This window comes from Saccopteryx bilineata, chromosome 1 (genome assembly GCF_036850765.1).
Source record: "Saccopteryx bilineata isolate mSacBil1 chromosome 1, mSacBil1_pri_phased_curated, whole genome shotgun sequence".
Taxonomy (NCBI): domain Eukaryota; kingdom Metazoa; phylum Chordata; class Mammalia; order Chiroptera; family Emballonuridae; genus Saccopteryx; species Saccopteryx bilineata.
This window is the reverse complement of record NC_089490.1, coordinates 298,282,982-298,307,761: the sequence shown is the minus strand read 5'-3', so window position 1 is coordinate 298,307,761 and position 24,780 is coordinate 298,282,982. Positions and strand designations below refer to the sequence as shown.

Genomic DNA, 24,780 nt, shown 5'->3' with positions numbered 1-24,780 from the left:
GTGGGTTAGGTGATGTAATTACAGCAGTATAAAGTTACTGTCCCTTCTATCAAGGCAATTTCAATCTAGAGCACAAGAGGGATAAGAAATAACAATTACAAAGGGTTGAAAAGGCTCAACATAATATTAGCCAACAACCAGAGCCTGCCTCCTATTGGGAGTCCTGGTTACCAAGTCAGAGTTCACCGGGTTTGAGCCCTGGGCCCCATGCCAGAGGGACAGGCCTTGGCGAATGTAAAGTCAAACCAAAGCTGATGGTTGGGGCAGAGGCCCAACCTGGGGCTTTGGCAAAGGACAAGCCCAGCTCCTGGAGGGCAGACTGATCTGGGAGAGAACACTTCTCTCCGTCCTTTGTGAACCCCCTAGCTTGGTCCCTACACAGAGCTCCGCCCCTTAAGCTATCTCATGTCTCCCACAACAACAGAGTTGGTATCTTCACTATGGGATCCAATGGGTTACAGGAAGAGGGTTTAATTGGCAGAATTTGCCAACATCTGAAAATTTACCCTGTATTCTCACTATCTACCCTTCAATCGTGAGTTAACTTAGTATCTAGATGATGGTTCTCTCTGGTTGAACCTACCTGAGACATTGATAAGTACTGATTCCTGGACCTCTCCATGGACCAAATGACACCTGGGGTGGGCATGCCTATCGTGGGCCCGGCACTGAGCTCGTCCCTTGCATACATACAGTATCCAGAGCTATAGGTGCCCCATCAGTTATCTTCTTGGACTTGTTCTGGCCATAAGCATATGGACCCTCAGGGCAGCACTAAACCTTGGAGGGACAAGGGAGTAGGAATAGCTACCCCATTTCCCTTAACTCTTGGGCATACTACAAACCGGTGGTAAGCAAACTACTTCTGTAAGAAGCCAGACAGTTAATACTTTAGGCTCTGTGGGTGATATAGTATTTGTCCTGACTACTCAGATCTGCCTGGGCAGTGCAGAAGCCGCCCTGGGCAGTGATCGACAATGGGTTTGGCTGCATCCCAATAAAACATTATTTACAAAGACAGACAGTGGCACACAGTTGGCCAAGCCCTGCTCTGAGTCTAACCAGATTCCCAGAGGGCCTCAGTGAAAATGAGTTCCAGGCAACAGTAGCAGTAACCTGCCAATAACACGCTTCATTCCCTTACTGTGTCCTCTGTGGGGTCATGGCCAGAGAACCTGTGCAGTCAGATTCTTGTCTCAGGACCTGCTTCCGGGGGCGCCCCACCAACGCCAGTGTCTGGCTACTTATAAACACTAGGTGTTCGAATACGACCATCTTCTTTTCACAGTGAACAAATTGAGATTCAAGGGCTACAACACTTACAAGTGAGAGAGGCCAGATTAGAAGGCTACGTGGCTCCAGAGTCAGTCGGATCTCTATACTACACAACCATAGTATGGATGAACACACACACACGCACGCACGCACACACAATTAGTCAAACAGCTTTAATTTTGGTGAGTAAGCATACCACATATGGAAAATCATAAAGCAAATTTTATATTACTCATGTAATTATTGATCTATGTTAAGGAAGGAGTTTAAAAAGAAATAAAAATATAAATAGTGCCCTGGCCAGATAGCTCAGTTGGTTATAGTGCCATCCGGAAGCACAGAGGTTGCTGGTTCAATCCCCGGTCAAGGCACATACAGGAACAGATTGTGTTCCTATCTCTCTCACTCTTTCTCCTGTCCTCTCTCACTAAAATCAATCAATAATAAAATAAAACAAAATAAACTCTTCTCTAAAAAAATACAAATAGCAAAGTTTGAGGGCTATTAAAAAAAAAAAAGTCTTTCTCTTATGCTCTTTCCAATCTAGAATCAAATTCATTTCCCACCAACCAGTGGATTGCAATCATAGTGCAGATGTATTTCCTTTCTGGTGAAATCTTTGGTTCTATCTGGAAACAAATACAGCCATTCAAGCAACCCAACGTGTGCTTTGGAACCTGAAGAGAAGGAACTACAGAGATTATTATACCCTCTTATGTATGTTAACATGGGGCAGGGGCACAGCAATTTCTCAAAGTCCCCTAAAGGCCCATGTGAAGGGCCCCCAGTGGATCCTAAGGATTCCAGAGCACTCTGAGAAGGAGAGTTGGTGCAGTTAGAAACCAATCTTTAGAGCTTACGCGGTCTTGCCCTCGCTGTCCTGTTTGGTGGCACTGGCCCCCTTCTTGCCCAGCAGTGAGGCCACCTTCTCCGCGTCGCCATTCTCCACGGCCTGCAGCAGCCGGTCATCATTCTTGTTCCACTCGTTGGTCTGTGGAGCGAAGGGGAGATGCAGCGTCAGCGGACACCAGTGACCACAGCCGTGCCGACGAGCAGAACCTTGGTCCTCCCACCTCCCCATCCTTCCTTGCTGTTACTCAAATCACAATCTTCCCCCAAATGGGCACTGGAAGAATACCTTCCCCTTCCCCATGGCGGCACTCAAGAAGGCCGATTTCCCAAAAGGAAACATCGACAGTTCAATGAAAGAGCAGCCGGTCACCAAACTCTGACAGAAAATGACTTGTGTTAACTGAAGTTGGGAAGAGGAGGCAACTTACAAAGACCTCATGGCCAGTTTACACATTAGCTTACTGCTAGCTCACGTCCACAGCTGGCCTCTGAGAACACTGGCCTTTGACCTGGTCCACAGCTCACTGGGTCCACGGCGTTACAGAACCAGACTGGCCAATAGTTCAAGGTTGTCTGAGGGTTCCTAATCCATGTAATTCTCTGTCTGCTTTCACTGCCGCTCTTTCTGGGCCCTGATTTTTAGCTGTATACGATTTTAAGTAGCTGTCCAGGCCATCAACTGAACAAAGTATCACCAGCAACAAAACTTTCTGAGCGAGCTACTTAACATCAAAAGAGCTCTGGGCAAAGCCTCCACTGCCGAACCCCGGCCGCAACAGAGCGACTGTGCAAACCACAATGGCAGCAAAGCTTTCATGTGCATAAAAATTAGTTTTTACTCTTACAAAAGAAAGAGAGAATTTCTATATAAAAGCAAATGGGGCCTTAGTCCCTGGCAAGTTAGCTTTGTCGGTTAGAGTGTCGTCTCAAAACAACAACATTGCTGGTTCGATCCCCGGTCAGGGCACATACAGGAAGCAACCAATGAATGTAAAACTAAGTGGAACAACAAATGAATGCTTCTCTCTCTCCCTGTCAAAACAATCATTTTTTAAAAATCATTTGAAAAATAATAATAAAAAAATAGAAGCAAATGGGCCTTGAGTCTAAGATTCAGAAATTTCCCAAGTGAAATGACCGCAGGGAGCCATTGAAGGTTTTGGAGCCAGAGAGCGGGGTAATATAATCAGCAACTGAAGAAGTCACCAGGGGACATATGGGGTGTCCAGGGTTAATGCAGGGAGAAAAGAGCCTGGCGCACATCAAAGCCCCTTGGCCACTTGGTCACTTTGCAGGCCCAGGTCACACTTCCCCCAGCAAAGCCTACTTTCTGGCCCCTGCAGCTGTAGATCCCAACACCCTGGGAGGAACTCTTCCTCCACAAACCTTCCATAGATAGGTCTCTAGGGCTCTCCAGGACTCTATCTTGACACCTATATGCTTCCTTGTGACCTCCACACACCTCCAGGCATTTCATTCGAAAGGCTTTGCCATAGATCATGTTAGGGAAGCAGACAGAAGAGAGACTGGAGACTTAAAAGCTAACAAGAGGGAATTCTAGGACCACAGTCTTCCATGGCCCCAGAGTGTTCCCAATCCCTCTGCACTGATGGAACTGGGAAACCCAGTAGGTCGTGGCCCTCTCGCTGAGCAAGGGTGGGTCTACCAGATGTCCCCGGCATCACTCCAACCCCAGCCTAGGAGCAGGACCTTCGAGAAAGCCATGGGCCACAGGGGACTAAAATTGGTGTATCAGGGTTCAAGTTAGGCGTTTACTTGGCTGGGAGTCTCAGGACTGAACCGTCCCCATTTCTCACTCAGGACTCTCTCTTCCCCCATGGCCATCACTGAGTGCAAGAACACAAGAATGAGGTAACACTCAGGACTCTCTCTTCCCCCATGGCCATCGCTGAGTGCAAGAACAAAAGAATGAGGTAAGTTTGAACGAAAATGAGAAGTTTGTTCTCTAGGCTGCATGAACTTTAAGTCTGGAACTCTACACATTGATACATCTTTTGAACCTCAAGGCACCAAATACAAAACAAAACAAACAAACAAACAAAAACTCTCCATGCCTCAGTTTTCCAAGGCATGGACTGATGACCACTCTGATTCCCCTAAAGCTCAAAAAACTTAATCTATAAAATGCCCCAAATCAAACTTTGCTAGATAATTTTCTAGAACAGTACCACTGGAGGTAATAGTAACATTCAGTATCTGCACTGTCCAAAATGGTGGCCACACAATTAGGCAGTGATTCTCAACCAGAAGGATTTTTCCTCTCTGGGAACATTTGGCACACTCCGCAGATCATCGTGACTAGGGGTCGCTACTTGTATCTCTTGTAGGTGGGAGCTGGGGTGCTGCTAAACATCCTAAAATGCAGAGGACAGCAACTGCCCCCCCAACAAACAACCATCTGGCCACAAATATCAAGACCACACTGGCCACATGTCAGCACTGGACATGTGGGTAGTGCAACTGAGGAACTAAACTTTTAACCTGAATTTCAGACCTGAGTGCAGCTCTACAGGATGGCTTTCTAAATATTCCTAACCAAGTAAGCAGGTGTCTGGGCCAAGGTCACCCCCACTTTCCTACAACGATCAATTCACTCTCAAAGAAGGCATTAGATTTAATCTTCAACGATAAATCAGGCTTCCTCCTGGAGGGGAACCCGAGAAATAGATCATCTGGGGCACAAGCATTTGTTGGTATAATAGGAAGCTTCACTTAGCAACAAAATGTAGCAAATATCCAGATACAGAATGCAGCTTATTTCTCCCAGATTGCTTTTTTAACAAACCAACAAAGTTTACTGAAATACAGGTAGGGCTCATGAATCCTACATACATCATCCCAATGCTACCTTTTAAATCAGGGGTCCCCAAAGTTTTAACACAGGGGGCCAGTTCACTGTCCCTCAGACCGTTGGAGGGCCGCCACATACAGTGCTCCTCTCACTGACCACCAGTGAAAGAGGTGCCTTTTCCGGGAGTGCAGCGGGGGGCTGGATAAATTGCCTCAGGGGGCCAGGGCTGTAGTTTGGGGACACCTGTTTTAAATCCTTCCCAAACCAAGTTAAAACTGGATTGGGAAGATCAAAAAAACATTAAATCTCAGAGGACATGACTGAAGAAAGTACCTAAGCAAAGAAAGGCCACAGGAAAGGGTGTTCCTTCTCATTGCTGTGCACCCAACTCTTGGGGAGAGAAAAATCTGATTGCAGGAGCTCCCTAAAGTTAGTTACATGTGGATATTTGGAAAGTTCAATTTCTACAGGAGAAAGTGAGACAGAGTTCCCCTACCCCCACTCTTTGGACAAGGTCAATGGCTTCTCTGTTGAAATCTAAAATTCTTTTATCTCGTCTCTCCTTTCCTCTTGGAGCAGATGAGGAAAGAGTACACGCCTACCCCCCCTCCCACACACAAAGATTTAATAAACAATCTGCAGCAACATTCAACCTGTATGTGCTGCTGACAGGCTCGCAGGAAGCAGCAAGAAGGAAAAGGATGGGCGCTGGACACACGGGCCTCAGAGTCGGGCCAAGAGAAGAACAGATCAGAACAAACGGGAAGACGGGCAAACCTGCAGAGGATCTTGGGGGAAAGGCAGACTATCAGTTGGGAAATGAGGAGAGAAGGTAAGAGTTTTACTCTTAACAACCTCACAAGTACTCTAAAAGTAGAGGCCAAGAAGGGCCCCAAGCAGACGTCTCATCCAGGAATCCAGATTCTGAACAGTGAGTCTTTCAGAATGAATTGATATTGTAGCAGGGTAACTGTGCAGAACCTCCATTTCTTTACCATGACCCTTTCTCCTTTCTGACAGTACACTCCCTTCCTTAATCATTAAGTCCTTGGGACATCAGATTCCGGTCAGCATCAAACTGAAGAACAAAGCCTCAAGTCTGTTGAGCACAGAAATAGAGTTTCAGTCAAGCGAAAGGTAACACCTTGACCTCAGCTTTGCTTCAGCCCCAGACCCAGGAAAGCAGAATGACCCACGGACCACATCTTCATGAAACCCGACAGAACGATGTCATGGTTGACATCAGGACCTCATCCAACGATTAACTACTCCCTACCCTGGCCCCAACCAATCAGTAGAGACCATGACCTTAACCTTAGCCACCATGATGAATGCTTTTCCCCCTATAACCTACCCCCGTCCCTGGAAGCCATCACGGAGCCAGGTCTTTGGGTATGAGCTTACCTGGGACTCTGGGCTTCATACCATTTCCTCAGCTAATAAAAAACCCTTTTTGTTGCAAATTCCTGTTCACATGTGATTGGACTCTGATGCGAGAAGGTGAATGGACCCGTCGGTCCAGTAACAGCAGAGGGAAGATGCTAATATAAGTTCTCTAGTCCTGGGCCAGGCCGATGCTCATGTGTGTAATTAGTTCTGGTCTATACAACAGACCATAACATGTTTCTTCCAAAAAGCATAGCTTTCAAGATGCCATCTCTTCTCTATCCTAAACCTGTCCATGAACACATTCCCTGTATTTTCTCCCATAAAACTCCATTCTATCCAGTGTTACATCCTATACCAAAAATTCCATAGCTAATTACAAGATGAGACAAAACAGGTGTCTATTAATGTCATTGCTCTTGAGAATCCAGAAGCAAATTTCGCTCCTCCACCTTTATCCCCCAGCTGAATGGTACAGGCTTAAAATCAAGCATCAAAAATAATTTTTAAAAAAGCAATCTTGGTCAATATCTACTGTTCAAAGGTAGCACTGATCAGATAAATAGGTTGTGATGTTGTGAAACAATAAAAATACATGTTTGGTCTTTGTTCTTGGTTCCTAGCACAGAGCTCCTAAAATCCGCAGAATTTCCTGAGTTATGGAGGGAAGAGGAACATCTTTTAAAAAATTCATAATAAGCCTCTGTATATCTTATCTGAGTTTATGTTAATGTTAATGAGGTGACTGGGGGCTAGAAGCCCTTAGATCAGCGGTTCTCAAATACATATTTATTATACAATACATTTGTATAATATTTCCGATGGCTTTAGGCGACCCCTGTGTTTTGGTTGTTCGACCCCCGCCGGGGTTGCGACCCACAGGTTGAGAACCGCTGCCTTAGATATAGGATGAGGGCTGGTGTCAGAGGAAGCATGTGATTACCTTTAGAACTTTCAGGTCCCCAACCCCCTCTAAGAAGAAAAGAAGGGCTGAAGATTGAATCAGTCGCTGACGGCCATGGATTCAATCCACCATGCTTAGCTACATAATGGATCCTTCATAAAATCCCCTAAACCACTCCTCAGCTATGGGGTTCAGGGACTTCTAGGCTGGTGTACACATCCAGGTGCTGGAGAGGTGAAGCAGGCTGGGCACGGCCACACACACACACACACACACACACCACACTTTGTCCTACGTGCTTCTTTCATTTGGCGTTTCTTGAGTTGTTCCCTTTCTAATAAACTAGCAATAGAGTGCCTTCTTGAGTTCTATGAGCTGTTCCAGAAAATTACTGAACCTGAGGAGGGGGCTGTGGGACCCCTCTGACTTTACAGCTCATTGATCAGAAACAGGGTTGACCCAGGACTTGCACTTGGTGTCTGAAGGGGGACAGTCGTAGGGGCTGAGCCTTTATCCTGTGGGATCTGGCTCTAACGCCAGGCAGGGCCAGCTTTGAGTTGAATCACCGGATAGATACTATGTTAGTGTCAGGAGAGAACTGGTTGTCAGTATAAAGAAAAATCCCACACATTTGGTGCCAGAAGTGTTTCCTGGAAGAAGTAGATGAAGTGATAGGTGAAGTTCGAAATTTTGCCCTAACATCCCAAAGTAATTCACTCATACTTACGGCGACCACTGTCACACCAACAATATTCCCTCTCCCTCCCCACTTCCCATGAAAATGCGCCCCCCCCCCAGCTGACACTCCCTCCAGAAGGCAGGCTTAACTCTGCCTCCACACTGGTCTCCCTAGAACAGTCATTTTCATCTATTAGTGGGTTAATTCAACATTCTTTTAAGCAGAAAAAATAAAAAATACCGGATACATCATATTTAAGATTTACAAAAGTTATTATTGATTTAAGAGAGAGGGAAAGGGAGACAGAAACAAACAGAAACATTGATCTGTTCCTGTATGTGCTCTGACCGGGGATCTAACCCACAGCAGGGCCAGATACTTAATTTAATAAGATATTTAATAAGGTTGATTGTTTTTGTATGTACAGAATGCATGGCAATATAAAATATGTATCTTTCACTGAAGAATCACCATAAAAAGCCTTGGATGCCTCTGCTTTAGAATGCTGTCATCCCATCAGCCTCCGGAAGGCTTTCTTCTCAAACCTCGCTCGAGCCCTTCCTGGTGACCTCCCTCTGCTCCTCTCCTCCATCTCCCTCTGTCCCTGAGGGCTGCCTACTCATCCGACTGAAGCCCACAGTCTAGACCCCATGAAATACTGAGTCCCAGCTTTTTGTTCCCGAGCTGCAGGCGAGCTTGTGTTGTTTCTGCTTCCTCGGCTCCCTGAAGGCAGGGACAACAGCCTTCACTTCTCACCCCTGCGGCGCCTGGAGGATAAATGCATCTGCCGCTGATTTTAGCAGCAGTTTCCTCTTGGTTAACCCAAATCTCTCGTGATTTAGCAAATACTTTTTTTTTCCATTTAAAAACTCTCTCATTGTTTTGCAAACAACAATTTCATCATGCTTCCAATTTTTTAAACAGACTAAATAAATGTAGCTGCTCCCTTCACTTTTCTACACCCTGAACATTTTTAAAGGCCAATTGTCCAAGATTTTGGCCATGGGTACACTTTAGATTTCTTCAGGACTAAGGAGTCAAGCCTTATCAATTCATCAGGGTGATCTGGGTCCCAGGCTCCCAGTCACCTGGCTCAGCTGGGTCCCTGTGAAGCATGTGACTTGCAGGTCCCATCCTGGAGATTCTGACCCCAGTGATCTGGGGGAGGGGCTCTGGACTGCTTCAGGTTCAACAGCGTCCCCGCTCTCTCTGTTATTACAAGTTTGGGGACAGCTGGAACCTATGCAGAGGCCAGCCACAGAATCCCTGAAAAGAGGGTGGGACATGACCAAATTCTTCACTTCTTTCTCGCAGAACTAGGTATTCTGTCTCTCACAAAAGCTTAATGCATACTGGGTTTTCCGTAGCAGCTGCATGTGTAACCCTATGTATAAGGATGTTAAAAGCTTTGCTAATACTAGGCAAAATTTACAAATAACCAAATACCCAATAAAAGAAGACAAAGAAATTACAATATAATCAAGCAGCGGGATGCCCCTCAGTGGTGAAAAGGAACAGACGGGGCTACACGCGAAGGGACAGACACCGACAGTGCTGCTGAGAGACCAGGCACAGAGGAGCACAGAGGAGCACAGAGGAGCACAGAGGAGCACAGCGTGGCGACACGTGTATAAAGGCGAAAACGGGGAAAATGGATCCACACTGTTTAGAGACCCATGCAGAGGTGGTCAAACTATAAAGCAAAGCAAGGACAAGTTACCATGACAGTAAGGATAGTGAATAGGGTTGGGAGGGTGGCCTCTGATCAGAAAGGGACACCTGGGAGCATTCTAGGCTCCTGCGTTCTATTTTATGAACTGGTGAGCGATTCCACAGACTCTCATTTGTTAGATGCTACATTCCTTTCTGGGCACTTTTCTCTATATGTGATCTCTCTCTCTCTCTCTCTCTCTCTCTCTCTCTCTCACACACACACACACACACACACACAGTTTAGAAAGAAATCTTGTGGTTCACTTTCTGGTCAATCAGTACCACACCAGGGGCCTTGCCACAGTTTATATTCTTTGTCACTTGCTGTTTCCTCATCTCTCTACTATAGGCAAACTGGTGCCAAAATCTGGTTCTTAGGCAGCCTCAAAGCCCCCCTTGAGAATTTGATCAAGTTATGATCTTTCCTCATAATAATGCATACACACAAAAGCTTGCATGCAATTGCAGAGGGTTCCCTGGCTCAAACCCCTATCCCCAGCCTATCTACTCAAACCCAAGTTAAGGATTCCTAATCTAGGAAAAGAAACAAGCTTCAGAGTTGAGTGCTTATGAGCTGCAATTTCAGATCTACCACCTCCCACTTAGGTGGTCCCAAGCCAGAAGGGCACCAGAGAGCTCTGCCTCTACATCTGTATCTGCGAAATGGGGTAGAGGGGGCCCTACTTTCTTGCAAGTTATCCTGAGAATCAAATGTAATGTCCAATGAAGTGTCTGGCATAAAAAAAAAGGTGATTATTATTATTATTGAATTAGACAATCTGTACTCTTCCTTCATGATTCATGCTTTATAAATCTTTTCATATTTACAATTTAGGGCTGATGGTCCATTATCCTTTCAGAAGTAGATAATGCCTTAAGGCAAATTTAAATTTGCAAATTTTCTCCCATGCTCCTTAAAAAAAAACCCACATTTTAAAGGGCTCTAGAGAAAACATTCACAGACATGAAATTAACTATTTTATTGAATGTGGCTGCTTTTCCAGGAGACTGTTTAAACAGACGCTATTTCAACAGAGCACATTAGGCCACATTTGCAAGTTCAGGAAGCCATATGTTATGCTCCGGAGACATGTGTAATGTGTCAGCTATGAAGGGCAGCATGTGGGAAAGGCAGACCTTACCTTCAATGTGGGCTCCAAACATTCCTGCTAATATATCACAAATGAGATTTTCAATAGCTGGCCTGTAAGTCTCCTACTCATCAAATCATTTCCAAATGACACCCACTTGCTTGAGAGTCTTCCCTTGAATCCTGGCCTTCTGAAAGTATGGCCTGCCTCCTTTGAGGGTAGCAGACACCATGTTGAGGATGTGTTGAACGCTGGGGCTTTGGCAACTGGCAACGTCTGCCCTTGGCTAGACATGGCATCACCTTCTTTTATTTTGGTTTAATCGTTGGGAACTGAAAAACCAGTGGAAACTCAGTGGTCACAGACATCTGGTTAGTGGGCAGCTTTGAGCTTTGGAATATATCAACCCAACAAAAACAACACCGTGGCACGGAGAAATCCAGGAAGAGAGTGTCTCTGACTTTATTTAGGAAAGATGCAAAAACCCTGAGCATCACAAATCATCACAGGGCTGGTGGCAGGGTCCGCTCAGGCCGCCATCTGGAGGAGTCTATTTGGGAGATTATCTTTGGAAAGGCTGTGTGATTCTTCCTCTAGTTTATGGAGAGCAGATTGTTTTTGCCAATATAATCAGTAAGGCTAAGACGAACGTTAGACAAAGTAGACAGTGTTTTCAGTGAGAAACCTTCAGATTCATCCCATCCAGGAAAAAAAATAAAAAAGAGCACACACCTCATATTTTAAGACAGAGGACAAGAAACAGGCACCTTCAGTCCTAGATGATATTCTCTACTGTTAACTGTACTGGCCAGTACTTATTAGAAATGTACTTACGAGGTACAGAACAGCACAGAAAATTCTGTAGGTGTTACATTCATTTGTTTACTCATTCATTCAACAAATATTTACCAAGTGCTTTTTATATAGGTGGCATAGTCTTTATTGAATTTTCTATATACTTATGGAGATAAAATACAGCAGTATAAGAACTATGTCAACAACATAAAACAAGATACTAGAGTGCAGTAAACTAAGCAAAATATTGAATCAACACAATGGAAGAGAGACAATTCTCAGCTGGGCAGGCTGCAAAGGGTTTTCAGTTTGGATAATGAACAAGACCTTGTTATGATTAATACTTAGGTCAATGGAGAAAAGATAAGACACAACAATTGAAAAATGCAAGATGTATTTAGACAATAGTGAGTTGATCCAAGTGTGGCCTTAGGAGACTACCCTCCTTAGAGTCCATGGAAAACCCAACACATCATGACATAAACATTTGACCATTCTCCCAGTTTTAACCAGCCCAGCAGTTTCAGAAAGAGGTTTCCATATCACGTTCACTATTTCAGACCAATTACACGGTTAAGTTATGAGTCTCCCCTTTCCCTACATTTTTACTGAAGATTATTCACACAGGCAGATCACAGCATCTCTGCTGTCCTGAAATCCATCACGTCCTTTTAATGAGCTGCCTTAGTAATTCCTGAAGTCCTTTTTACACGAATCCTGAATGCTGTGCCATGGACGTAGTACACAAGTGTAAACACGTTCATCCAGAAACAGGCTGGTCCTCTGCCCTGCTCACTGCCCCAAGCGCCCTATTCAGTGCCTTCCTTGCCCCCAGCCACCCCTGGCCTCCAGGGCCAGCTCAGTTCCCCTCCTTAGGCTCCTCCATGCTTCCCTTCCACAGCAGTTGGTGCAAGTATAATTAAATAGTATTTCTAAAGTGTCTTTAAAGGTCTGTCGACCTCCCACTGGACTCAGCATTTCAGGGCGTGGCCAACGGCCAGCATCTGTCTCGTTCACCACCGAGCCAGGAGCCCCTGGCACATGGCCTGCCAGATGGTAGGGGCTTAATCTGTGCAACAGCTTCATTTTTCTTCCTTCTACCTTGAGAGCCACCCTGTGGACTAACCTTTTCCCTCAACGCCTTTGTCTTCACCTACAAATGTAATTCAAGTCTCCATAATCCTACCAAATGCCTTTCTCTGGTGCTGTTCACCATTATTAAAACATTACTCATTATTTACAAACCATGTCTCATGACCTGGAGGCAGTCTGATGGGGGTGGAGACAAGTCTGAGGATTGGTCAAGCCAACTCTACCCTCCAGGGAGAAAAAATGCTTCCATCCAATTTAATTCAAGCTCTCATTTGTTTAGTGGCTATATGTACCAGGTACTGTGCAAAATCCTAAGGATAAAAATATGGATAGGAAATGATCTTGGCCCTTACGGGGTTCACAGACCTCTGAGGACAGAAGGTTCACCCAGTACCTACTTATATTATTGTCACTGCTAGACCAGTCCTGTCAAAGCCCAGAGAGGACACTGTTACCACTAAAAATCCCTAACAATGTGCAGTGCTAGGAACCATACTGTTACAATTTAATCTTAACAATAACCCTTTGAGGTAGGTATTCTTAGCCATTTTATAGGTAAGGAAACTGAGGCACAGAAAGGTTAAGAAACATGTATAAAGTTACCCCATATACAGTACAGTTGGTTCTCTCAGGAGAAGGCTAAAGCTGTTTTCTTTAAAGGGCAATGAAAGAACTTAAGATAGGCAAGACTTAAGTGTGTTTACAGATTGAGGCAAGCAAAGGAGTCCATGGAGAGCAGCAGAATGAATAATACAGGGGGTGAGGGTTTGGACTGAGGACCTGACCCAGGTAGAAGGCTGCCCTCTGTAAACTAGAGTCACGTTCTGCCTCTGAGACAGTCAAGAAGAAGAGGAGGGTGAGCAGAGATATGGAAGTAAAGAGGAAGTCAGTTGTGTTATGGGTTCTGTTTTCTTCAGGAAGCAGGAGGCAAAGTACACAGGGTCAGTGGTGGGCTAAGAAGCTTGAAAAAATGTTTTGAAGAGCTACTGTTTTTAACAGCTCCTGGGGTAAGTGAGAAAGGAAGCCCACAAGAAATGAGGAAAAGGGTTTTCAAACAGCCCTGAAGGTCCAGCTGAGAGCAGGAATTATTGCTCCATAAAAAACCCATTTGGTAATGTCATGACGATTTTTCACTTGAAGCCCTGGGTGGGATACGAGCAAAGTGGTTAGCTTGATTGATGACCGGAGGCTGGAATTCAGGTAAAGCAGAGATTCCAGGGTCAAGAAGATGGACCGTGCCAGTGAGCAGGTATTTGGAATGACTGTGGGATTAGGGACAGATAAAGACAAGGTGGAGGGCATAGTCCTTAGACCAAAGGAAGGTTTCTGGATGGGTCATTTATATGTATGTTAGAGTTCCCAGGATGATGGTGGAAAGGAAAAATGGGAGCTGGCAGTCAAAATCTTGGAGAAATGTCAGGGAGCAACCTAGAGGTCCCAAAAAGATGGTAAAGAAAATGAGATGAAGGTGGCCCAGCATCACCAAAGAGCAGTGACTGCCAACTGAGAGAGGAGTGATGAGGTCACAAGTAGACAGGTCAAGCCTTTTGAAGAAGTGGCTTCTTGTGATTTATTGAGTTCCTATGGTGTTCGTCCCTGTTGGGTGCCATAAAGAATTGATTTCACTTACATCACTGTAACCACCTATACTAAGTTGGACAGTATCCCCACAAAATTCATGTCCTTCCTGAACTTCAGAATGTGACCTTATTTCAAAATAGGGTCTTTGCACATGCAACAAGTTAAGATTAGGTCATAGTAGGTTGGGGTGGGCACCAAGTCCAAAACCTGGTGTCCTTGTTAGAGGAGAGAGACGACAGCACAGAGGAGGGGTAGGAGAGAAGAGCATGTGAAGATGGAGGCAGAGAGTGGATTCATACTCCATTAGCCAAAGAATGACAGGGACTGCTGGCGCCCACAGAAGGTTGAGGAGGCAAGGGAGAACTCTTCCCTAGAGACTCTGGAGGGATAGTGGCCCTGTGACACCTTGATTTTAGACTTCTAGCCTCCAGATCTGTGGGAATACATTTCTTACAGTTGTTTTAAGCTGGCTTGTGGTGATTTATTACAACAGCCGTAGGAAAGGAGTATACCACCCAAGGAGGTAGGTATTATTATCCTCATTTGCTGGGTGAGGAAACCGAGGCTCAGCAAATGTAAGGACCTTGCCCAAAGTTCACAAGGCCAGAAAGTAAAGGAGCTGGGATTCAAACTCCAGACCTGTGGTGTCCTTTACACCACACAGTCTTGTTCCCACATATGTCCAGTACACTGAGGAAGACCAGGCAGATCACAGAGTAGTGTGTGATGGGCCCTGTGGGGCAGAGGGACCAACCTTACTCTGCTGTTACTGAGATTGGAAAGTCTGAGTGCCAAGTCCCTTTTTAATGTAGGAGCCGCACCCACAGCAAACTCATTATATAGGAAATCTCTAGTTACACAAAGGTATTTCGAGCATGACCATTTACTTCACAAGCATGTTCACAGTAAGGTCTCTTTAATTAGTACGCTCTTGAAGAGTAAGTTCTTACAACTGCTCAAAGAAATATTCATTGCCTAAAGGGAGGTACACGGTAACAATGAATATCACAAAGTCTGAGTGAGGCTTTCCCTGCACAGACAGGATACTTGGAGACATGTCTGGCTATGATCCAAGCACACACCAGAAGTATCTGTGGCATGTATTCTATCTAGCACAATAAGCAGCCGTAACCCCTGAGCTTTGCTCTTTACCCAAGTTGCACAATATAGATTTCACATGAAATATCCAGATGAAATTATTTCTTCCACAAAGTGCTAAGTCGAATGCTTAAGTACATTTTAAGAGTCTAAACGGTCAGAGTGGAGGGTCAGCGGGGTCTCTGTCCTGATCATGCCTAGACGCCATGCCCTTTATAGATGTTAAGTGATTTCCAAGGGACAAAATGATAGCTAAAGAAATTCACGAGCAGTGGAAACAGTCCTTAAAGTCACAAATTCTATGTGAGACCTGCTTACTCTGGATTGTTGCTGCCCCAACCTTTCCGAAACCCAAAGCCAAACCCAAATGAGTATACAAACACAATCCTTTCTGGAACCAGTCAATTCAACAGGTAAAAACGGGGTCTTCAATGAGGTAGGCACCAACCCCATTGAAGAAGGTTATCTCAATTGCCTATGACTCATTTTCTTGTTTTGGGATTAAGATCACATTTGAGGACCCCAAGGTTAAGGAAGGAGACCAAGGCAGCTCCCCATACTTGGTGTCTCCTGACCCTAGTCAAGTGTGAGTCATAAGTAGCTAGAGTGGTTGAAAAGGGTCCTTCCGTCACTCATGTCTACCTGGACCCTCAGAGTGTGGCCCTCACTGAAAATAAAATCTTGAGATGAAATTATCCTGGACTGAGAAGGGGCCTTTCATCCAATGACTGGTATCCTTATAAGAAGTAAGGACAGACACGGGAAGGAAGGCGATGTGAAGATGGAGGAGGCAAGCCAAGGAAGGCCCCGGTCTGCTGGTAACCACCAGCCATGAGGAGCAAGGTGTGGGCAGCTTCTCCCTCCGCCCCTCCAGAAGGAACCAATGCTGCAGAGGCCTGGATGGTGGACTCAGGACTCCTGCACTGTGAGGGAATAAATCCTGTTGTTTTAAGCCAGCCAGTCTGCGGTCACAGTGGCCTGGGAATCTAATACAGGGACAGGTGGAGAGGCGAGCTCGGCCAGGACAAAGCGGCCAAGTCCTCCGTGCCCACCAAAAGCTGGTCAACAGTAGTAGCCTTCTGTGGGAGCCACAGATGACACTGTCAACTTCCTGTCTGCTCATAGACAGTCACCAGGCATTATGTTGGGAACAGACACCAAGATTGTTGCCTCAGGATCACCTGTGGCTGTGTACAGCATTTACCATATTTCCCCATGTATAAGACGCTCCCATGTATAAGACACACCTTGATTTTGGGGCCTGAAATTTGGAAAAAAAATGTATTACGTAAGCAGGAAATGCAAGTAAAAAAATCTATAACAATTAGTGCAAAAACAAGTGTGAAAAAGCAGGAAAAGTGAGTAAAAAAAAAACTACAACCACTGTATAAGACTCACCCAGTTTTTAGACCCCAAATTTCCCAGAAAAGGGCGTGTCTTATACCTGGGGAAATACGGTATATCTTAAGGTTGTGGGTTGGCCACGTTTAACAATTTTTACTTCTCTACATGTTTCAAAATTTTTAAAGGCAAACAAATTTAGGATGAGAAATAAAGATGCTGTTTAATGCCAATGTTTCTCAAAGTGCATGGCTATGTGGATGCAGCTTAGAATCACCTTAGGTCTCTGAAAAAACACAAACGCTAATTTTTGAAAATTCTCTATGTGCTTCTATTGTCAGCCAGAATTATTCTTCCCTGAAAAGATGACACATATGCCCGATGTTCACCACATCTGTATCCGAGAGGCTGAGCCTGGGTACTCATTTCTTTCAGCACATAAAGACATAGTAAGTGCCAACTGACAATCAAGATGCCCCACAGAGAGCAAGGGGCCTGAACCAGGCTCACTGTGCCCTCCTTAGGATGAGCTCCCGCCTGAGGCAGTGCTGCGGTCACCCAAGCTGGCGACCCTGGCTCTCCTCCTCCTCCTCCTCCTCCTAGCCCAGGACTGCTGATACTGGTGGTGCTACCTCTCTGGTTTCCCTTGCATTGGCCCCATTTCCATTCCTATAGCCAAGACCTTGACTGAATCCTGTTCAGTTCAACAAACACCTTTGTGGTACCTACGTCTGCTGGGCATCATGGGGAATAGTTTAAATGGGGCCCTTTTCTTTGCTAAGCTCTGGGGGCACACTGCCAGGGAACACAGATACTTAGAGAGCCAGGGAAGAGGTTCTGACACTGATCATTGCTTATCTGGGACATTTTGATAGCTTTCTAACTGACCTTTCGACTTCCAGTTCCCCCTTCCCTTCTCCCCCGCCAGCTGTCCTAATGGTTCAATACTCTTGCCTACTGTCCTGGCTCTTTTTCTTACACAAAAAGGCCATTACAAGAGGACCTTACTCGTTAGCATCCTTTCCCTATACACAATTGAAGGCTTTTCTTAATCCATTTTCAAACCTTACACCCACTCTGCCCAGCTCTCCCTCTGGTCCGTGCCATACCCCCACACTGGAGCCTGGAGCTCAAACTCTGGGCTCCAGAGTCCAAGTTATTCTTTCCTCTTCTACTTTGCTGCTACTGGAGGAATTTCTCCTCTCTTGTGTTCATTTTGCCACCTTCCTGCCGACCAGGTGTCAAGCTGCTCCCTGCATCCCTTTTAAAGAAAGTTTTACACTGGCATTCGAAGTATATGGTTTTCTCATTTAAAGTCTTCTTACAGAGAGGCCATATTGTATAGGGCCCAGAGCTGAGATTGGGGGTTCCTAGGTCCACATCCTGGTTCCACCAAATCCTACCTGGGTGATCCCAGAGAAGTCGTTTAATTTCCTATGTCTCAGTTGTCTCATTTGTAAAACAGAAGATAACAGCACATTTAAAAATATCTGACTGCCAAGACTGTGCAAGATGGCAGAAGCCTTCCTATTCTTCTGTAATGCCCTTCCTTCTAGATATCTAGATGCTTTTTAATAAGTCACTACATTAAGATAAATTTTTCCCAGATTGGAGGAAATAGGCAAGTGTTCAGCTCATCATTCAAAATTTATGTCTGTGCTACAACTGGGTTTGGAAGTCTAAAAAAAAAAACACCCCAGAAAAGCCACTTAAATAATCAAAACATTATACACATGAAAGCATATAGCCTCATGTTATCAGAGGTTAATTTTAAAAAGTCTGGATATTTAAATACATTTGTGATAAGAGACGCCACTGATTTATTTATACCCAAACTCTGGGAGTTCTCAAGAAAGGGCATATCTGTTATATCCTTTCTACACTCCAATAATAGCAAATCCAAAATAAACTCCAATATCCACCCGCAGGGGAAAAAAATGTGGTTCCAAGAAATTATTTCTGTCTGACATCTAAAGCCAGAGAACTGCGTTTTTTGAGAGCACAAGATGAGGAGCCCAGAGGTTTATCATCAGTCCAGTCTTTCTGAGGTGTCACGTGACCACGTGCACAGACGGACCTCTTGTCTGGTCTCTCCCCAGGCCCCAGGAGACATGGACCTCCAGGAAAGCCCAGGAAGGCTTACCCTATAACTGCATGTTTCTTAAGAGCATCAGAAAGCCCAAACCAAGGACACTAGCAGACACGGAGAACTTTGGAAAACTCATCAGGGTTCCCATATGTGAAGCCTCATTCATCATCCTTTAGAGCCCACAGGAGAATCCCCCAAAATGTCTTGCCTTGGAAGTTTATGATTCAGCTGATGCCGAGTGCCAAGTAATCACCCACAAAACTCGCCAAAAGGGGGAAAATGCTAGCCAAGCAATGACGGAACTCCAATGTGTCATCTTACAGACTTTGACCTTAATCTAAATGTCAGGAATCTGCAGTGAACCACACTGAAAATAAATTTACCAATTTACTCAATGTGAAAACAATGAAATAACAGAAAACACGGTTGCTTTGGAACTTCTAAAACTCCATTTCTGAGGGCATGCTACAAACAACTTCTTATCACTTCAAGACATTTGGTGAGTCATTTGATATTTATCCAGTGGTGTCCCACAGAATGTGAGTTCCAGGGCAGGGTATGGTGTTTACACCTGTATGCCAGGCACCTAGCACAAGGACTGACAGCCAGTGTGGACTGAATGTTTGTCGAGTGAATAAATGTTTGCCTGAGTAAAAGACACCAGCGAAACACTTTAAACACAGTGTTACTACGAAGCCTGGCAGAATTAGCCAATGGTCAGGATTCCCCCAAGATATTCACCTCTTCTCCAGTGCAACTATTTGAATGTCAGTATCTTGACATTTACATCTTGACACCCCCTGCACTACTGGGCAGCAGCTGGCGCCCTTCTGTATATACTAACAAACCCAAACTCTTCACTTACTGAAACGCAGAGTAACAGGCTGCTTTTAAGCATGGACCCAGAAGCCAGGCCGCTTAAGGCCACAGCCCAGCTTCCTCACTGTGCCCTTGGGCAAGTTACTTGATTTCTGTGTGCCTCAATAGTACTAGAAGAGAGATATTATCAATAAATGTAACTTCTATCAGAGAGTTGTGGTGAGAATTTAATCAATCAAATACCAGCAAACCATTTAGATTGGGGCCTGGCACATAGTAAGCATTCAGTAAGTGTTAACTAGTATGATCATTATTCACAGTCCCAAGGGAAAGCCTAGTCCATTATTTTGAATAGCCACTCTTTCCCTCTAGGACTGGCTGATGTTCACATCCACAACTGACTCCCAGGGCCAAGCCCACAGTCCCTGTCTGGCTTCAGCACAGACGGGAGGCGCTGTGAAACGTCTGCAAACCCAGATGCTCCAACTGCAACGAGCGTCCACGTGAAGTTACTAAGGCAATTTGGACCTTGGGTAAGTTCTTCCGTGCCTTTAATATCTTGAACGATTTTTATCATTGTTTGATTAAAATGAATTGCAGAATATGAAATGGAAAGAAAAACTTGTAACTGCACTGAAAGCTATGGAAAGATGATATCCACAAGCCAGGAACTTCAGGGGATTTCTTGCAGTTTTAGGTCAGATGGGACATGTTTGAAGAAAGGCCAATTGGACCAATGATGACAACCAGCTGCCCTCTCGCCTGCCAGGAAAAGGCCTGGAAGAGATCCCAACAACGGTCCATTCACGGTGCCTAATTCAGAGGCATGAAGGGTGGCGGCGAGGGTGGGTCACCATGAAGTGCACTACACGCGAACAGGTCACTGAAAACCCCGGGAGGCCAACAGTGCTGGCATGTGTGGCCAGAGCCTAAGGAAGACAACTGTGCCCAGCCAAGAAGGGAGCACAACCCCGGCGAAGGCTAGGCTGCCACTGATGCGGAACTCTTGCCCAGACAGGACCTTCCTGCTCAGTCACGTCAGATTCTTATGCTCCTGGACGTAGGCTGCTGGACTTCTGAAATGGCAAAGTACAGACTGACAACTCTAGGTTTCCCTGGTTTGTTTGTTGTTTTTGGACTGGATGTTAGAATAGAACTCTTCTAATAGCTGATAGAATCCATTCATTCTCCAATTTGGATGAGCACAGCCCTTCCCCACCCCCTCTAGAGACAGTAGTCCAGAAGAAGGGAATTACTTGGAGGGATTGGGGCACATCTGTTCCTGAGAAACAGCATTACCCTTGAAGAAACCAGAGAGGGTTTCTAATGTGCACTTTCAACTAGATTCAGGAGGAAAATATGTCTATGGAACTGCTCTGTAGAAGAATCTGGAATCAAAGAAAACTGCAAGGAGATGCCAAGTTTAAACTGTGCTGGAAACAGTGAACAGCAGATTGAGGAATCTAGGAAATTTGGAGTTAAAGTAAAAGACAATAAAAGGAAAAGAAATCAAGACAGTAAAAAGGTACAGAAAAAAAGATATATATATATATATATATAAAAGGCACCCATTCAATAGAATCTATGATGTAGAAATCTAAGCAAAATTAAGAAATAAAAGCAAACTACCCTGAGCTAAAGAAAAGCTTGTCTATAAAATGAAATTACTCTCCAAGTAATGAACAGAATTAATGATTGGCGTGGTTGGGGGGTGGGGGTGGGAGAGACCAGTATTTTGAGACACATTTCATAGAGACAGTCTAAGTTTGAAGAATAAAGAAAAAAATCTCTTGGTATTCAGAATGAAAACAGGTATTTTCAATGGCTCCCCAAATCAGGCTGATTCAGATTTCTTCAAAACACTGGCCACCTGAAGACGTGACCATCACCAACAGTTTTGAGAGGAACCAAGCATTAAAGCAGCCATTCTCTCCGACAGTCGTTCAGATGTGTGGGAAACTGGAACACACTCGCAGATACGCAAGGCTGAGTATACCCTTACCCAAGTGCACCTTCAGGAACTGTCAAAGGCATGGTCCAATTGACCAAGTAATGAATTGAAATAAGGACTCCAAAATCTAGTACTATTGGTTGACATAAATGTTGTGAAGCAAAAGAAGGAAAACTGTTGTTAATACAGCCATAAAACAATGAAGATGTAAAATAAACTTGGAACTTGAAAACTGGGTTGCAATACTGACTGCCATCAGCTCGATATTAAACATTCAGACTTGAAGTTCCACAATTTAAGATCCATATTTTCCTCCAATATACTTTTCCTGACAAAAAGAACATTGTGCAAGAGGGTGGTCATCTTCTTGGAATGAATGACAGGCATTAATTCACAGAACCCCATGATTCCCCATAGTATATTTTTAAAAAATCAAATCATGCTCAAAACCTGCCTCCAGAACTTCATGCTAGTACTACTTTCCGTGTCAACACTCCAAGCCCAGCTTAAACGCCACCACCTCTACTCCCAGCACATCCTACACTGTAGAATTATCCGTGTGCTCACCTTACCACTGAATTGTTCTGTTTAGTAGCAGGATAATACCAATTACGGCACTCAGAACACAACAAGGATTCTACAGTTTAGACCAGTGGTTTCCAAAATTTTTGAAGTCGGGGCACATTTAAAATCCTACAAATAATTGTAGGTGCACTATATACAAATTTCTGAGAAATATGTTATAATAATTGTCAAATATTAAAGAAAAATATATAAAGTCCAAGTGTGCTTTTATGGTAATTAAACGAAATAAATATAAAACAAAATTAACTTTATTCTGACATTAAAAAACATTTTATGTTACATTTTTTTTTAATAATTTTATTTTTTTAATGGGATGACATCAATAAATCAGGATACATATATTCAAAGATAACAAGTCCAGGTTATCTTGTCGTTCAGTTATGTTGCATACCCACCACCCAAAGTCAGATTGTCCTCTGTCACCTTCTATCTTGTTTTCTTTGTGCCCCTCCCCACCCCCTATCCCTCTCCCATTCCCCCCTCCCCCCCGTAACCACCACTATGTTACATTTTTTGTTATGCTTTTTAGAATTCGTAAAAAAGGGGTTAAAAAATAAAAAAACAACAAAAAAAGTTATCTTTTTATATATATAGATACATTCTTAGTAAGATTTAGTAAATTCAGCAGGTCCTGGCACGAATGTGTTAAGTGTTTTCATTCTTGTGTTTATGAGAAACACAAGCCTGATGTTTCCTAGCGATTTCTTCAATGGTTGGGCATATATTTGAAAGGCAAACTCTCATTTCCTCGTCAATACACTGAAGTATTCCTCTCTTTTTATTCTTAATTGTGTTGAGTGCAGAAAACCCCCACCATACCTATCATCCTAACTTTACACCAAACAAAGGACAGAAGAAACTTGCCTCCAGTCTTTCCAAGGAACATGGGGGGGGGGGGGGTAGTGTAAACCAGGAGTCCCCAGACTACGGCCTGCGGGCCGCATGCGGCCCCCTGAGGCCATTTATCCGCACTTCTGGAAGGGGCACCTCTTTCATTGGTGGTCAGTGAGAGGAGCATAGTTCCCATTGAAATACTGGTCAGTTTGTTGATTTAAATTTACTTGTTCTTTATATTTATTTCAGTTTTGTCTTTTTACTTTAAAATAAAATATGTGCAGTGTGCATAGGGATTTTTTCATAGTATTTTTTATAGTCCGGCCCTCCAACGGTCTGAGGCACAGTGAACTGGCCCCCTGTGAAAAAAGTTTGGGGACCCCTGGTGTAAACAATCCAGCACCACAGCTTAACAGCCTTTTGCAACCTAATCAGGCAAGTGAGGTGGGGGGTTGGGCAGACTGTCAGCTTACAGCCAATTCCCCACACCTCTGTCCCCCCAAAATCTAGACTCCAAAAACCCTGTTGGATTTTTGGTCCCCAAAAGGCACATATTTCTCTGGAATATCATAGGGTGCATCTGGAAATCTTCTAGGGCTCACACTTTGAGAACCACTGGTTTAGACACTAAAGTCACATGTGACTTTTTCATTGTTATCTCAATTTTTTCAAACCCACATTGTATACACATTTTTATGAAATGTTCTAATTTAAACTGAGTTTCAATCAACCTAATCAAAAGGCTTCCAAGGTGTATCCATCTGGAATTTTAGGCTAGTTTTGGCATCAAAAATACTTGCATTTCTCACATGTTATTATGTGTACTCTACCCCTACTTTGCTTCTCCTTTCAAAACTGATTAAAAACCACCTACCTTAGAGAGCAACATAAAGAAGATGATGTATGGAAACCACATAGTAGTATGCCTTGCACATATTAGGTGCTGAGTAAGCGTTTGAGATTATCATGACCATCTGTATCATGTAACTTGCATTGCGCTAGATCTGGGGTGCCACAGGAAATTAGCCGCGAAGTCAGGCTCCTGACCCATAGAGCTTACAGACTGATACTAGATCCACACAAAGGAAGAAACGCATACCTATGAGGCCACCATTTCTCTGTATGCTAAAACTCCATTCTGATTTGTGTTAAGCCTATCTAAGCACTTATATGTGGTAGAATTAACCTTCCTTACACACTTCAGTGACTTCAACAAATAACAAAATAGGACATAGGACAAATAGCATTTAGAAGATCTTTCTACAAGTACAAGTTCCACTCTTCAAAATGAGGGCTACAATATAATTTATAAAGTTACTTAGAAGATTTATACTGTAATAAAGGCATTTGTCCAAATTAAGAAACAAACCACATGCATTTATAAATGCCAAATAAAGTTTAGGACATTCAGTTGTTGAGATATAAACCAGATTTGTATTGAGGGAATAGTTATTAGGCCAAGTAAGAGAAAATACTAACTGAAGGCCTCCATGTTCAGAAATTATGACAAATGTAAAAAGTCTTCAGCAATTAAGGATGTAGGACACCCAAAAGACCAAAGAGTAGATATAAATATATACTAGGTTTCCATTAACAGTAAATTTCTTTAAACAATATTTTTAGATATATAAATAATTCTCATTGTAGGAAAATTCAAAAACTACAGAGAATTAAAAATACAATTAATGAAATTACTTTTAATCCAATCATTCAAGAATAATCCTATTGCTTTTTTTGTTATTAGTCCAAATTTTTATCTGTGTATATAGCAAATATTTTACTCTATTTTCCCCATATTAATAAAAAACTACATCAAAAATTTTTATAGCTAAAAGGGTAATGAGCATCTAGGTTGCTATCAGGTTTTCATAATTATACATAGC

At 43.8% G+C, this 24,780-nt stretch overlaps 1 protein-coding gene across 5 annotated transcripts in view; it reads right to left on the bottom strand.

Annotated features, from left to right (window-relative positions):
* Positions 1-24,780, bottom strand: part of RAI14 (retinoic acid induced 14) — a 153,397-nt gene that overhangs the window by 53,757 nt on the left and 74,860 nt on the right. For 4 of the 5 annotated variants that reach the window (XM_066244271.1, XM_066244272.1, XM_066244275.1 and 1 more), the window contains exons 1-2: positions 2,414-2,542; positions 2,136-2,266 (exon numbers count right to left, since the gene is read on the bottom strand). In XM_066244271.1, coding sequence (XP_066100368.1) covers positions 2,136-2,266; positions 2,414-2,467 — 185 coding nt within the window. In that variant the 5' untranslated portion in view covers positions 2,468-2,542. Of the gene's footprint in view, positions 1-2,135; positions 2,267-2,413; positions 2,543-24,780 lie in introns of those variants that run through there. The other variant, XM_066244274.1, reaches the window with a different exon arrangement.